The sequence below is a fragment of the Typopeltis vanoorti genome, chromosome 17, assembly GCF_054136105.1.
Source record: "Typopeltis vanoorti isolate ZY-2024b chromosome 17, IOZ_Tvanoo_1.0, whole genome shotgun sequence".
Taxonomy (NCBI): Eukaryota; Metazoa; Arthropoda; class Arachnida; order Uropygi; family Thelyphonidae; genus Typopeltis; species Typopeltis vanoorti.
The window spans coordinates 19,340,218-19,355,929 of record NC_143565.1 but is presented as its reverse complement, the minus strand read 5'-3'; the positions used below and the strand labels follow the sequence as shown (position 1 = coordinate 19,355,929).

Here is a 15,712-nt window from a genome sequence, read left to right as displayed (position 1 = left end):
CCTTCCGAACTATGCAGTGCAGCCACTGTAAGACTTTTATACCACCGTTCATAAGCATTTCTGGTCGAATATCAACTTCTCCTGCTGCCTTTCCACATTTCAAGCCTTTGATGGCTTTTTCTACTTCTAGTATGGATATGTATTCCTGACTGCATGCCTGGTCAGTGTTTTTTACCACTGTGCTGTCATCACTGCTTGTTTCATTTAGCAGTTTTTCAAATAATTATTCCATACTTCAAGGATATCTTTTTCTCCCGTTTTCATGTCACCTTTATCATCTCTAATTCCTTTTACAGCACTCTTTCCTCCATTCTTAAGCTTCTTCAACAACCTCCAGAATATTTTGCCACCTTCTTGATATTTATTTTCTATATTCTTGCCAAAGTCCTCCCATGACTTTTGTTTAGCTAGTTTTACACAGTGTTTAGCATTCTTGCATTTGTCTCTATATTCTCTAAGAGCACAAGCTGACTTATTTGACAGGAACTTTTGGTATGCTTTCTTCTTTTCCTTCACTGCCTCTTTAACTTCCTGTGTCCACCAGGGAGTTCTGATTTTTTTATCCTTACAGATAACCTCACCACATGCCTCTCTGGCAGAATCAATCAATGTTTTCTTCAGAGTTTGCCACTGAATCTCCAAGGTTTGATTCCTGTTCTCAAACTCTTTCATTTTTTCTTCAATAATCTTTGTGTATTTTAGCCTACAGTTCACATCTGAGAGCTGCTCAACTTTCATTCGCTTTAAAAATTTCTTACATGTTATTCTTTTCAATATGAAATTCAATTTTATCCTGCTCAAGACTAAATAGTGATCACTTCCAATTTCAAATCCTCTGTACACTCTGGTGTCCTGCACCAAGCAGAAAACATCACTATCAACAATAACATAGTCAATGAGACTTTTCTTATTCCTAGCCTCTTCTCTCCATGTGAATTTGGGCACATTTTTATGTTGAAACATGGTGTTAGTAATAACCAGTCCATGTCCTGAGCAGAAATCCAACAGATATTTGCCATTATTATTAGCTTTGCTCTTTTCTCCAAATTTTCCCAAAATATTTTTGTATGTCTCACAATCATTTCCTACTCTGCTATTTAGATTCCCAACAAGGACCAACTTTTCATTTTTCATTGTGTCAGTTGCTTTTTCTAAAGTGTCAAAAAATTCCTCCACTTCTACCTTAGTTGAACCTTCTGTGGGACCATAGGCACAAATAAGTCTCATTGTCCAGTTGCCCATTCTCGTATTTGCCCACATTACTCTACTTGAGACTGACTGCCATTCAAGAAGATTAGCCTCGTATTTTGTGTTGAATACTATGGCTACTCCTTCTTTTCCTTGATTGTCATTGCCTGAATATAACATTTTGTATTTATTGCTCAGAAAGATCTCAGCAGTTTTGGTCTTTTTTTGTTTCAGTCACCCCTATTATGTCGATCTGGTACTTATCTAATTCCTCAGCTAGCTCCATTTCTTTTCCATTCAGGCTTCTTACGTTGATAGTACTGATCTTTAACTCTGGTGATGTTGAGTTGGGGTTTATTTTAATATCATCATAACATAATCCTATCTTCTTCTTGAAAGAAAGTAACACTTCTCCTTATCTTTGATAATATCCTGATCTTCAGAAAGATCAAAATTCTCTTCTTGGGCTGGCTTACACCTCTAGCCTTTCCCAGCACAAACACATTGCAGCTATAAACTTCTTCAAAAAAAGTTTATAATTTCTCCACACAAGACACTATGCTACTTCTTACCTTATATATGGTAATGCTATACAAATCACAAATTTGCCAAATATCAGAATACAGTTTTCACATTTGAAGCAGTGTCCCAAAAATTTGGTGTGCTATCAAGAAAAGGGTCATTCCACTTAAGAGATGATTCCACAACCCCCTCTCTATAGCAACACCTGCATAATATCAGATAAAACTTAAAAACTTTCATTAATTGCACCTATTCAAAATACCTTGATGTTAATTGATGGAAAGTCATTTTTGTAATGCAGCCAGAAAGACATGCACCAATTTGTTGGAATAAAACCTAGGTTAGAATCATGTCTAGGACATAAATATTTTAATATTATCTCCATAGAGGTCTACAGATCTCATTGAGTCTCTTAGCTCACTGTGAGGATGTCCAACTCAACTACTAACATATCTTCTCTCATACAAAATTTTAAACTCATTCAAGTTTTTCATATTTAATCTTTTGACAATCCATTTGCTCAATTTTCACATGAAAACCTTCTCCCCATCCCTTTACTCACCATACTTTTATACAACTTCCAGAGATGGCCTCTGATTCTATCTTCCTCTGTTCTAAGAATAATGCTTCCACATTAATCTAGTAAAATGTCCTCACTAACTTAAATATTTGTAATTACCATATCATCTATATTCTGTTCATTACTTTCTACAATTTACATTCCTCATGAACTAACACCAAGAGATATGTAATGTTTGTTATGAAGAAACCTGTTGACTATATTTGTGCATAATAGCTTAGGTTGAGTCTACTCCATTATATTCATCAATGTATGATATAGTGGAATATTTGCCTTCTGCAATGTATGCACTGAACTTGAAATACCTGACAATTATTATCCTCTTACTCAGATCTCATTTGCCTTTTGCTTCAGAGTTCCAACATTGTAGTACACAGCATTATACTTTTAATTTCTGAAATGGAAATTATTGCAATTAACAACATTATAAAAGAAACCACCCGACATTATTTGTCCAAGCTAGTTAATTCTTTAAATCTCCATGAAGAAACAAGATATTGGCATCACTCCATATAACTCTTCCTAACTCTGCATTCCTAGCAAACAACTAATTATCCTCTTTCCTAATTGAATGAATAGTAGTGTCACAAAAACAAAACCCTGTTCTAGAGATCAAACAGAACCACACAGAACTTGCTGTATCTATCAGACAACTACTCTCCTATTCATCCTCCATATTCCATCTCTCTCATCTTGTACACCAACTTGCCATGATGCATTTTGCCACTGGCTTGAGTTCAAAGATATCACATGAATCCAACTTATCTCACAAATTTATTAATTATAAAATGCAAGTAAACTGATAAAGCAGTTTGCACTCTACAAACTCCGTTTTTAGAGTGCAGCCATTTCTAAACATAAAGATACACATGAGTGATCATGCTTTAAGTCCAGCTTCTTTTGATTCTTGGAATTTTTTTATCCTTTTTTTTCCCCAACTGCATTTCCTATACGTCAGCTTATCATATATCCTTGTTTGTTGTTATTATTAGCATCGGGAATTGCGTAAGAGTCAAAACCAAAAAATTGGAAGGAAACTTCACATTACCATTAAGGAATGCGATGAACTAACTGGGGATTCTGCCCTAATGTCCAATCCTCATCTTTGCATGATGTGCTTCATTAGTAGGTATCCACTGGATACTGAACGAACAAAGATGGGCTAGCCAACTAAATTGTATTCTCTATTGGCTTAAGTCACAAATGCATATGATGGTACACACAATGAGATTTCATGCCAGATGGGGCATCATCTGGTTAAGCAAGGCTGGGAACCAGGACAAGAAGTGAAAAGCCAGTTACTGCAACAGACTCCAGCTCAGCATCTAGAAGAATAAGAACAAACAACATCAGTAGAACTGAAGGTGGGAATCATCAATATAAGGGGTAATACTCAAAAGGAAACTGAGCTTGGAAAAGTACCACAGGGACATAATTGACATTACTGAAACAAAGAAGACAAAAACAGGAGAGACCTTAAATAATAAATATAGGATGTTATATTCAGACAATAATGATCAAGGAAAGGAAGGAGTAGCAATAGCATTCAACACCAAACATGAAAATAAACTTCTTGATAGAAAGGCAGTTTCAAGTAGTTATGTGGGCAAACTTCAAAATCGAGAAATGGACAGTGAAACTGATTTGTGGCCTATGGTCAGATAGATGGTTCGCCTAAGGAAAGTGGAGGAATTTTTTGATTTATTTCATCAGGCAGTTAACATAAAAAAAATGGACAAAGTGTTACTTGTTGGAGAACTAAACAACAGAGTAGGAAGTAAATACCACCAGGCATACCAATGAGTTCTGCAAAAATTTGAAGGAAAAGGGCAAGGCAAATAATAATGGTATCTGTTGGATTTCTGCTCAAGATATAGACTAGTTATGACTAAACATAAAGATGTACACAAATTCACATGGAGAGAGGATACAAGAAAAAATTCACTGACCATGTCATCGTTAACAGTGATAGCTGTATGCTGATTCAAGATACAAGAGTGTACAGAGGATATGAAAGTGGAAGTGACTATCACTTAGTTTTAAGTAGGATAAAAATGAGTATCACATTAAAAAGAACAGTATGTAAACAGTTTTAAAAAGAATTAAAATTCAGCAGCATTTACAGATAAACTGTAGACTCAAGTATATGAACAGTGCTGAAGAAAGAATGAGATAGTCTGAAAACAAGAACCAAATCTTGGAGTCTCGGTGAAAAACTGAAGAAAACATTGATTGATTAAGCTATGGAGAAATGTGGCAAAGTCTGCTTTTCTGGGACTGCTGCTTTAACTTGTTGGTGGACACAAGTCCATATAAAATATAACATCACCCACATAAAGTAATGAGCCGAGATTAACATCTCCAATTTTGATATCAGGTTTAATACCACTTTCCGACATAATGTGATCCATATAGATAATGTACATCCTTTTTCTGATACCAGATTTAACATCACATCATCTTCCTGTACTTCCTTCAATTCAAACTGTTGACTTACAACTCAAATAAAGGCTAAGTATTCTTTTCCTTCATGCATTATGAAAAATTATGGAGACAACTACCGTGTTAGAGCAAAACTTTAGTTTAACATAAACCAAAATGAACACTCAATGTTTCGACCTTCATATCAAGGTCATCATCTGGAACATACACGTGTATACAAGAAACAAGCTGCACTACAATCTACATAGTTTGCTAAAGTTACTGACCAACCGTTACAACAATTATTAGCCTGACCTCTGATGAGGAAAGAAAAAAAACTTTTACTACATCAAAACTAGAGTCCTATTATTATTATTATCTACTAGGTTATAAAATTAAATTGGGATGGAGAGCAACATAGTTTTTATATATATATATATATATATAAAACTATGTAAGTATACATATAAATTCCAACCAACTGGTATGGAATAGTTTCCAATAAAAGCTGAAAATTGCTTAAAGTACTAAGTAGGCCGAATATGTGCCATCCAAATTCTTGAATTTTTTATGTCACCATTATTATTGAGATTAGGGTGGTTAATTAGAATTTCACAGGCTTCTTTAAATTTTTGTTCATACCAGATTTTTACAAAAATCTGGTATGAACAATCAATTTGGCATAAGTTGCTGAGAGCATAATCTGAGAGACCTGCTTCACCAAAATTGTTATATTTAATGTGTCTTTTGTGTTCTTTTTTTATGTATAGGGATTGTACGTCCAGTTTCACCAAAATAAGGTAAGTTACAGGTGCAGTAGATGCAATAAACTCCGGGATGTGAAAACGGGAGGAGAGGATCCTTAGAGGAGTTCAATATGTTTTTTTAATTTTATAGGTGGTTTAAAAGTGGCATAGGATTTTATTCATTTTTTCTGAAAGGCTAAGTATTGCTTGATATAATGCTCCATTGACACCATACAACAACAACATTTTGAATAGCTTTTCTCTTAGCACACTGTCATATGCCTTTTACAGGTCTATTTGGCCTGACCCCAACTTGTTCTTCACCAAACTTTGCTTCCACAATCATTCTCAACCATTTCTCAAGTATACTTGCATAAATCGGGAAATACTTCTGAACTTCTCACATTCAGTTTTATTTTCCTTTTTGTATATGGATACTATGACAGCTCTACTCCAATCATCTAGAAGTCATCCCTCTGTCCAGGCCTTTTGAACTATGTAGTGTAGCCACTGCAAGACTTTTATGGTATCCGGAGAGTTCATCGAAAAGGTAATATACATCGAAAGACAATTCATCAGAAATGCAATTCATCGAAAAAACAATTCACCATAAATTTTAAATTTTCGAAAATGTTATGAGAAAATTGATCCATTTAGAACAAAAACTGAACCGTGCAGAGTGAGATAGCAATGCTACTTTAATAGGGAAAAATTATAGAACAATATGGTTTCTTATAGTCTTTCTTGTCCGATAACTGTTTCATGCCTGTTCATGGGATTGTGCCTATTTCCGGGAGGAAAAGCCCAGCAATCTCCGTATTATGCTTGCTAACTTACCTTTAGCTTAACAGGACTGATAAGATGTATGCGCGTTGTAAATGGGATTCCAACTACCCAGGTCTTTCTAACTAAACGGCTTCGTTTATACCGACTGAACTACGTAGACTCCATTATTATTATTGTTGCTAGTAGTAATATGCAACTTCAATACAGCAATTATTATGGGATGAATTTTACTCAGATTCGCTAGTTGAAACTTTTACAAGAAAATGCCGAACCTTTCCAGTTTTCAGTTCAGCTATATTTGGGGCGACAAAGAAATAATGGGTCCAAATTATGTACTGTATTACAAAAACTCTCTGACTTAGCAGAATTAGTAGAAGTTGCCAGTACAAGAAGCAGTCTACATGGTTAAGTTTCTGTTCTAAATGGATCACTTTTATCATAACGTTATCAAAAATTTAAATAAAATAAAATTTTTGGTGAATTTTTTTTTCGATGAATTGCATTTTTGACAAATTTTCGTTCGATGAATTGCCTTTTCAATGATTTTCATGTAACTGACTTTTATATCACCATACTTGAGCATTTCTGGTCAAATATTATTATTATGTGACACCTCCAGGGAGTCCAAAAACTGCCTTTCCACATACAACGTTTTGATGGCATTTTCTACTTCAAGTAGAAATGGATATATATTCCTGACTGCATATCTGTTGAGCATTTTTTACCACTGTGCTGTCACTGACTGTTTCATTTAACAATTTTTCAAAGTAATTACTCCATACATCAAGGATATCTTTTTCTGCTGTTTTCATGTCACCTTTATCATCTCTAATTCCTTTTACAGCACTCTTTCCTCCATTTCTGAGCTTTCAACCAGAATTTCTTGCCACCTTCCTGATATTTATTTTTTATGTTCTTAGCAAAATCTTCCCATTATTTTTGTTTAGCTAGTTTTACATAGCATTTAGCTTTCTTACATTTGTCTCTGTATTCTCTAAGAGCACAAGCTGACTTATTTGACAGGAACTTTTGATATGCTTTCTTCTTTTCCTTCACTGCCTCTTTAACTTCCTGTGTCCACCATGGAGTTCTAATTTTTCTATCCTTGCAGACAACTTCACCACATACCTCTCTAGCTGAATCAATCAGGGTTTTCTTCAAGGCTTGCCACTGAATCTCTAAGGTTTGGTTCCTGTTCTCAAATTCTTTCATTTTTCCTTCAATAATCTTTGTGTATTTTAGTCTACAGTTCACATCTGAGAGCTGCTCAACTTTTATTCGTTTTAAAACTTTCTTACATGTCATTCTTTTCAATATGAAATTCAATTTTATCCTGCTCAAGACTAAATAGTGATCACTTCCAATTTCAAATCCTCTGTATGCTCTGGTGTCCTGCACTAGTGAGAAAATATCACTATCAACAATAACATAGTCAGCGAGATTTCTCTTATTCCTTGCATCTTCTCTCAAATGTGAATTGGTGCACATTTGTATGTTGGAACATTGTGTTAGTAATAAACCAGTCCATGTCCTGAGCAGAAATCCAACAGGTATTTGCCTGTATTATTAGCTTTGCTCTTTTCTCCAAATTTTCTCAAAATATTTTTGTATGTCTGACAGTCATTTCCTACTCTGCTATTTAGATCCCCAACAAGGATCAACTTTTCCTTTTTCACTGTGTCAGTTTCTTTCTCTATAGTCTCAAAAAATTTCTCCACTTCTATCTTAGTAGAACCTTCTGTGGGACAATAGGCACAAATAAGTCTCATTGTCCAGTTCCCCACTCTGATATTTGTCCATATCACTCTACTTGATATTCAAGTAGATTAGCCTCATTTAGTGTTGAATACTATTGCTACTCCTTTTCCCTGATTGTTATTGCCTGAATGTAACATTTTGTATTTATTGCTCAGAAAACTCTCACCAGATTTTGTCCTTTTTGTTTCAGTCACCCCTATTATGTCGATTTGATGCTTAGCCTCAGCCAGCTCCATTTCTTTGCCATTCAGGTTTCTTATGTTGACAGCACCAATCTTGAACTTTGGTGATGTTGAGTTGGGGTGTGTTTCAGGATTTATTCTAGTAGCTGACATTTCACCCTGGTTCCCTGGCGAATACAATGGGGAGGGCCTTGTTAAACCAGGTGACGCCCCAGCTGGCATAAAATTGTCATATTGTACTATCATTTTATATTATGGTTCAAGCCAATAAGTATACAATTTGGTTGGGTAAATCCCAAATTGCTAGCCCACCTCATTCGTTCAGTATCTAGGAGATACCTAACAGGGCGCACTACGAGAAGGTGAGGATTAGACATCAGGTTAGAAGCCCTAGTTGGTTCTCAGCATTCCTTTAAAGGCTATGTGGAGGTCTCAACTCAGTGATACAGCTTTGACCCCTAAGCACCTCCCCACTCTCCAAGAAAGTAAATTATAACAGATAAGGAATTATATTACTGTTTGAATCTTTTATCCAAAGAGTAAACAAAATTTGCATGTGAAGTATCTATATGATTTGGCTACTTGTATATTTAGGCTACTGACTTGACATCAATTGCCTCAATTAATCAACATCCACCACATAGAAATAGTCCAGTCATGAAGATACTTCATATACAAATTTTGCTAATTCTTGGGTAAAGGATTAAAACAAGAATATAATTTCTTTGTCCATTATAATTTACTTTGTAGCCAAATGGACCAAACTCTATAGCTGTACAAGAAAAGCATAATAATAATTGAAATCTCCATTTTTTTTTGCTTATATAAAAGTTCCTGTTAGGAACTTTTATCAACAAGCATATTATCAACACATCCAAAACTGATTCTGAAACTGCTAAAAGTAGGAGACTCGAAATGTATACAAATGGCAATCATACTTTCTGGTCTCTTGTGAATGTAACTGGCTGTAACTCTTGTACAGCCCTGCTTCCATTCTACCATATTTAGATGGTTCTAATAAACTGTCATGGAAAAAGCAATCTCCTTGCTTTTAACTCTTGTTTAATTCTTAGAATGATCTAGTAAATGTTCTCCTCCTCCTCCCATCCCAAACATACAATATGAATGTCCCTTTTTCAGCAGTAAGAGGTATCTAATCATACAGCATAAAAATTAGGACATATTCAAACATTTGTTAAGAATTTTGATGCATATTCATCAAATTGCAATCCAATTCTTCAACTTAAATTCTTTCTTTGAAGAAAAATATTAACACTCAACTTTTACCCTATCTGGAAACCTCTCTACTAATAAACAATTGTCAGTATGGATTTTTCCAATGTCAATTAGCAGGGGATCTTCTTGCATAATTGTGTCAACCATCCTTGGACAAATGCCATGGAAAAGTTTTGAGGAATATCAAGTTGTTGCTCTTGACGTCTTTAAAGCACCTGATCAGGTATGGCAAACAGCACATTAAGCAAGCACTCTTCGTATGGTCTTCTTCTGCAAACTAGGTTGCAAGCTTTTTATGTGGTTGCATATTATATGTGATGGTAGAAGGATCTTTATCCTCAAACTCTGCAACTAATGTTGGACTTCCACAAGGCTCTGTTCTCTCATTCAATCCATTCCTTTTCTCTCTCTTCTCTCTCTCTCTCTCTCTCTCTCTCTCTCTCTCTATATATATATATCAATGACCATCCTGAGACAGTCACTGAACCACAGAATTGATATACATTATTCAAATAAAACTTGATTCTGTCTTATTTCTTTCTCACACTCACAACATGTGACATGCGTATACACACACACACACAATTCCTTTCTTCTAGTCTTATTTTTAACAATAATCAAATCTCCTGATAAGATTTCTCATCTTTGGATAACTATTGTTGTGTCCTGAATAAACCGTGAAAAAGAATTGCCATTTAATTATTCAGAAACAACTTTCCTTCAATATAGGCCGAGAATGTAGTGTGTTGGCTATATACTGGAAATGTAATTATATGTATATAACACTAAAATAGGAGTAAGAAATTATATGACAAATGAAAGAAAATTGTAAGACCTAACCTGTTATGTATAAGGGTCAGATAAAGAAATTATTTAAAATGTAGAATTGATTTAAGAACCCCATTTCATGTGTCATAAGATAGCAAAATCTGTAAGCCAGAGTCTAAGGGTCACCTTTTGACCGTCCAGTGTTACATGTGCCGGGGGGGGGGGGAAGAAATTATGAGAAAGAGAAACAAGAGTTCCTTCTAGGAAAACAAGCGCATGCACGATGTAATAGAGGGAGCTGGATGCTGTGACGAAAAACCCACGTGACTGCGATACACGAGAAATGCCGGGAAGAGCGAGAAAACAAAAAGGTCAAGCAACCCCGACTCGAAGCTTTTTGGTTCTTGTTTCCTGACCTCTCGGACATTGGTCCAGTTCACACCGACGGAGAAGTTCCTGGCTGGCCGTGGAAGGTATGGTTCGTCTGCCAGAGCGTATGGAATAGGCCTAGCTATTTCCTAAGACTAGGATAGCTGAGCAATGTCATGCAATGGAAGAACCAAGTAGATACCATCCATTCTGGCTAAGCTCCTGAGCCATATCGCCCTTCCCGCTGAGAATCTGGCCATATAGTTTGTCGAAGGTGACCAGATGAACAGCAGACTGAAGAAGCCTTGATGCCCAGACAAGGCAGAAGAAAGGAACGAGTATCATTTCAGAGACGGTAATGTAGACTCTTGTGTTATATTTTCCAGTTAAGAAAGTGTGCATTTCCCAAAGAACATTTTGTGTAGCGGACTTAATATATGTAACTTTAGGAACTGTCTGCCTAGAATGACTATCTATTTTGTATGAATTAATTGTGTTGTGTTAAGTAATATAACTAGTGACCACGTGAGTGTAGAATGTGTGATAATGTGTTATGAGATAATGTTACGTTACATATAGAGGTGGTCCAAGCAAATTTGTTCATGTGTTTTGTTAGTAGTAATGAACCAGAGATCTTATTTAAGTTTGATTTAGATTACATATTAGTAAGACTTTCATGTATCTTTTCTTTAATTAATAAATATGTTTCTTAGTACCTGCCTGATCTGTTTTAGTATATGAATTCAAACAGCCACTCATAAAATTATTGAACTCAGCGGGAGGAACCCACATGTATAATTTAATAAAGCGGCCCATGACTGCAAGCAAGAGTATAGTGAACAGAAGATAGGTATTTATTGTAGTTTAGTTACTGTATCACTCTGAGAGAGCCATCCTGGATAAGAGTCTCATCTATCCTAGGTATTGGCTGGTGCAGTAAAAAATAAATTTGTCAATGCTTATCAAGTGGACTGTCTCAGAAGATATATTAATGGCCGCATCTCATTCTAGGACAAAGCCCTAATCATTAAGTGTGATTCATACATGTGATTAAACTTAAGAGTGGCCAAAGATTTTATATGTTTAAAAGGGGAAGATAAAGATAATAATTAAACAAGAAGAAGTTATAACAAAATAGAGCAGCCGGTAAGAATTATATAGGTAGCATAGCATAACACATGATATAACAAATAGAGCAGTCGAAAAGCTAAAGGGAAATAATAAACACATTATAACACTATGTTTCAATATTTCTTGACATAAACATATTACAAAACCACCTCCTTCCCATCCAAGAAATTGAATTTTTCTTTTTTGTTCAAGGTTGACTTTACCTCTGGACAGTTTTTCACTCTGTATAAATCCCAAATCTTTCCAACCACTGAATATTATTCTCCCATTTGTGGGAGTATCTCTCAGAGCTCCCTGAAATTATCTGACTCAGTAAAGAAAGAAAGTAAGGCAATTAATTTCTAGACCTGTTTCTCATTAATTCATCCCACTTTCTTTTAGACAAATGTTCACTTTCTGATGCTTGTAGTTTCTACAAATACTTCAATCATCATAATTGAAATACTGGTAATTCCCAAAATCTCATCTAAATCTGTTAAAATGAATGGAGTAGTTATTCAACACTCCTTCATATTTCAAACTCCAACCACCTCATCGAACATATTTCTTTTCATTCAGTGTCTCTACTGCTGTATTTTGGAACAGTTTCCGCTTTATGCATTTTTAAAGGAAGCACAATCTGCAGGGTTTCAGCTCCAATGTTAACAAGTTTTTTCTTTCTTATCGACTTTCTGCCTAACTACACTACTCATGTAGTTGAACAACCTTTGGTGTATGGGATTACCATAAAAAAATGTTTTTTTTAAATTAAAAAAAAAAAAAAAATATATATATATACACATATATATGTGAGAAAGTAGTATTAAACCTGATATCCAAATAGCAGGAAATAAGTTTAGTTCTTCACTCTATGCAGTAAATCTGCTCCAAACATACACAGGAAAACAGAAAACATCAATTGAAATATTCCCAGTAGTAAGACAGATTATGCATTTCAGATATTTAGGTTTCTAAGCTATATTTAGGTAGAGTGAAGTTAAAAAATAAAGACAGACAAGAGAATATGTATGGATGGTATGATGGAAAACAAGGTCAAGAAATTTATACGGAATGAGAGAATTAGCCAAAATATAAACCTGATAGTATACAAAATGGAGTTCAAACCAATTTTAACTATATAGAGCTGAAAGCTGAAATAGAAATTAAAAAAATAAAATACAAAAAAACCCTATTAATCTAAGACTAGAGATCAAAGATGTGACAGTAATGAGGAAAATTAAGGGAGTGAACAGACTGCACCAAGGGTAAATCTGTACTGAAAATATATAAAATATAAAAAAAAAAAAAAAAAAAAAAAAAAAAAAAAAAATATATATATATATATATATATCAGAAAAAGAAGTAGACATTATTGACTGTACTAATCTAAGATAGCATAGCTTCTTAAACAGAAGAAGAGATGAAAGATTAGTAAAACAATTTGTCTGAAGCATAAATTAAAAGAAAAAGCCCCAAGGAAGATCAAATCTATATCCCAGGTGGAGTCATGCAATCAGTAGTGTTTTTAGATGATCAAAACAGAAATCTGACAAATAGTATTTCAATTTATACAAAAGTTGTTGATTGGTAGATACGAAATCTTAATCATGTTATCTGTCATATCTGGTATACCATTTCAGGATATCCACTAGAGGATGATGATAATACCTCTCAATCTATCTTATAATTCACTTGAACACTAATTCTTATAGACCTAGCATTTCCACAATAAATAAAAACATTTAATTTATTTGAAAGAAATTGAAATTTATCAAACAAGAGTTGTTACCTCTATATGATGACAGTGCATACAGTGAAATACATCATGAAAACCAACTCAATTAATATGAAATGCATTGTTTTAGTGGGCATGAGCATTAAATTATTATTACCACGACACCTCCAAGAAGTCCAAAAACTCATCGAGAAAGGGCACCTATTCTACGACTGTCTCCACTACTCAATCCACCAATTACAGTGAACCACATTATCTACACCAATGTCATCTACTGCCCACCACCACCGCTTCCACAGACAATCACAAACAACCATGCCCATGGTGGATGTTTGAACCCACAGCCTTTTGGTTGGAGAGTGGATATGCTAACCACTTGGTCAACCAGGCCATTAGAAAATGGAAGAAGCATTTCTTTAAGTAATTTCTCATCTATGACATTCTGCTGATCAAAAAGTAGTTGTGTGCACTTCATTCATAGTCTAGGTTCTGTTGATCAAAGTTAAATGATAGTTTAATCTGAAGAATTTTCACACCACAGATTTATTAACTTTTTTAAGTATGCTTCAAAAGTAAAATGTGGAGAACTTATTAGAACTGCTTTATTTCTATGCATATGATAGTTCTTCTACATCTGCTGTATTTTGACAAAATCATAATTTGGAAATATGTATGAGAAATAGAACTTCATGGGAATTGCTGCTGTTCTCTGTATATTTTATAAAAATTCTTATTCTCCAGAAAAGCAAAAAAAATTTCATATAAGCATTTTTTTTTTCAATATTAAAGAAATACAAACTGAAACTTACATTTTTCAGTGAAAATTCGAGCAGATTATAAACCCCTCTTTCATATGTATCTATAAAAGAACAAGAAAAAAAAATGCTGCACATATAAAATAAAAATTTCAAATTGTAGCAAAGTATAAATAAGAATCAGATAGAAAATGTGGATATATTTTTCCATTTTCCACTGATCTTTCCACCTTCTATCGCTATTTTTCAGAATTATATTGAAAATTTACTGTGTTTTGATATTTATTTATCAGACAATATACAATGTCTACAAAATGTTATATTCAGGCAACGACAATCAAGGAAAAGAAGGAGTAACCATAGTATTCAACATAATATATGAGGCAAATCTTCTTGAATGGCAGGCAGTCCCAAGTAGAGTGATGTGGGCAAATATTAGACTGGGAAATTGGACAATGATACTTATTTGTGCCTATGGTCCCACAGAAGGTTCTACTAAGGCAGAAGTGGAGGAATTTTTTGATGCTTTAGAGAAAGCAACTGACAATGAAAAAGGAAAAGTGGTCCTTTGTTGGGGATCTAAATAACAGAGTAGGAAATGATTGTCAAATTTGGGATTTAGCCGACCAAATTGTATTCTTATTGGTTAAACCAAAATATAGAATGATGGTACAACACGACAAAATTTCATGCCGGCTGGGGTGTCGCCCGGTTAAACAAGGCCCCCATTGTTTTCGCCAGGGAACCAGGGCAAACAGCGAAAAGTCAGTTACTGGAACAAATCTGAAAATAAACCCCAACTCAACATCACCAGAGTTAAAGATCGGTACTATCAACGTAAGAAGCCTGAATGGCAAAGAAATGGAGCTAACTGAGGAATTAGATAAGTACCAGATCGACATAATAGGGGTGACTGAAACAAAAAAAGACCAAAACTGGTGAGATCTTTCTGAGCAATAAATACAAAATGTTATATTCGGGCAATGACAATCAAGGAAAAGAAGGGGTAGCCATAGTATTCAACACAAAATACGAGGCTAATCTTCTTGAATGGCAGTCAGTCTCAAGTAGAGTAATGTGGGCAAATATGAGAATGGGGAACTGGACAATGAGACTTATTTGTGCCTATGGTCCCACAGAAGGTTCTACTAAGGTAGAAGTGGAGGAATTTTTTGAGGCTTTAGAAAAAGCAACTGACACAATGAAAAAGGAAAAGTTGGTCCTTGTTGGGGATCTAAATAGTAGAGTAGGAAATGATTGTGAGACATACAAAAATATTTTGGGAAAATTTGGAGAAAAGAGCAAAGCTAATAATAATGGCAAATATCTGTTGGATTTCTGCTCAGGACATGGACTGGTTATTACTAACACCATGTTCCAACATAAAAATGTGCACAAATTCACATGGAGAGAAGAGGCAAGGAATAAGAAAAGTCTCATTGACTATGTTATTGTTGATAGTGATGTTTTCTCCCTGGTGCAGGACACCAGAGTGTACAGAGGATTTGAAATTGGAAGTGATCACTATTTAGTCTTGAGCAGGATAAAATTGAATT

General features: G+C 34.7%; 1 protein-coding gene across 1 annotated transcript in view; it reads right to left on the bottom strand.

Annotated features, from left to right (window-relative positions):
- The window catches only part of LOC150097205 (lysosomal alpha-glucosidase-like), a 228,191-nt gene that overhangs the window by 36,154 nt on the left and 176,325 nt on the right, over positions 1–15,712 (bottom strand). The window contains exon 16 of the mRNA XM_090407621.1: positions 14,211–14,260. Within this exon, the coding sequence (XP_090263747.1) occupies positions 14,211–14,260 (50 nt within the window). The remainder of the gene's footprint in view (positions 1–14,210; positions 14,261–15,712) is intronic.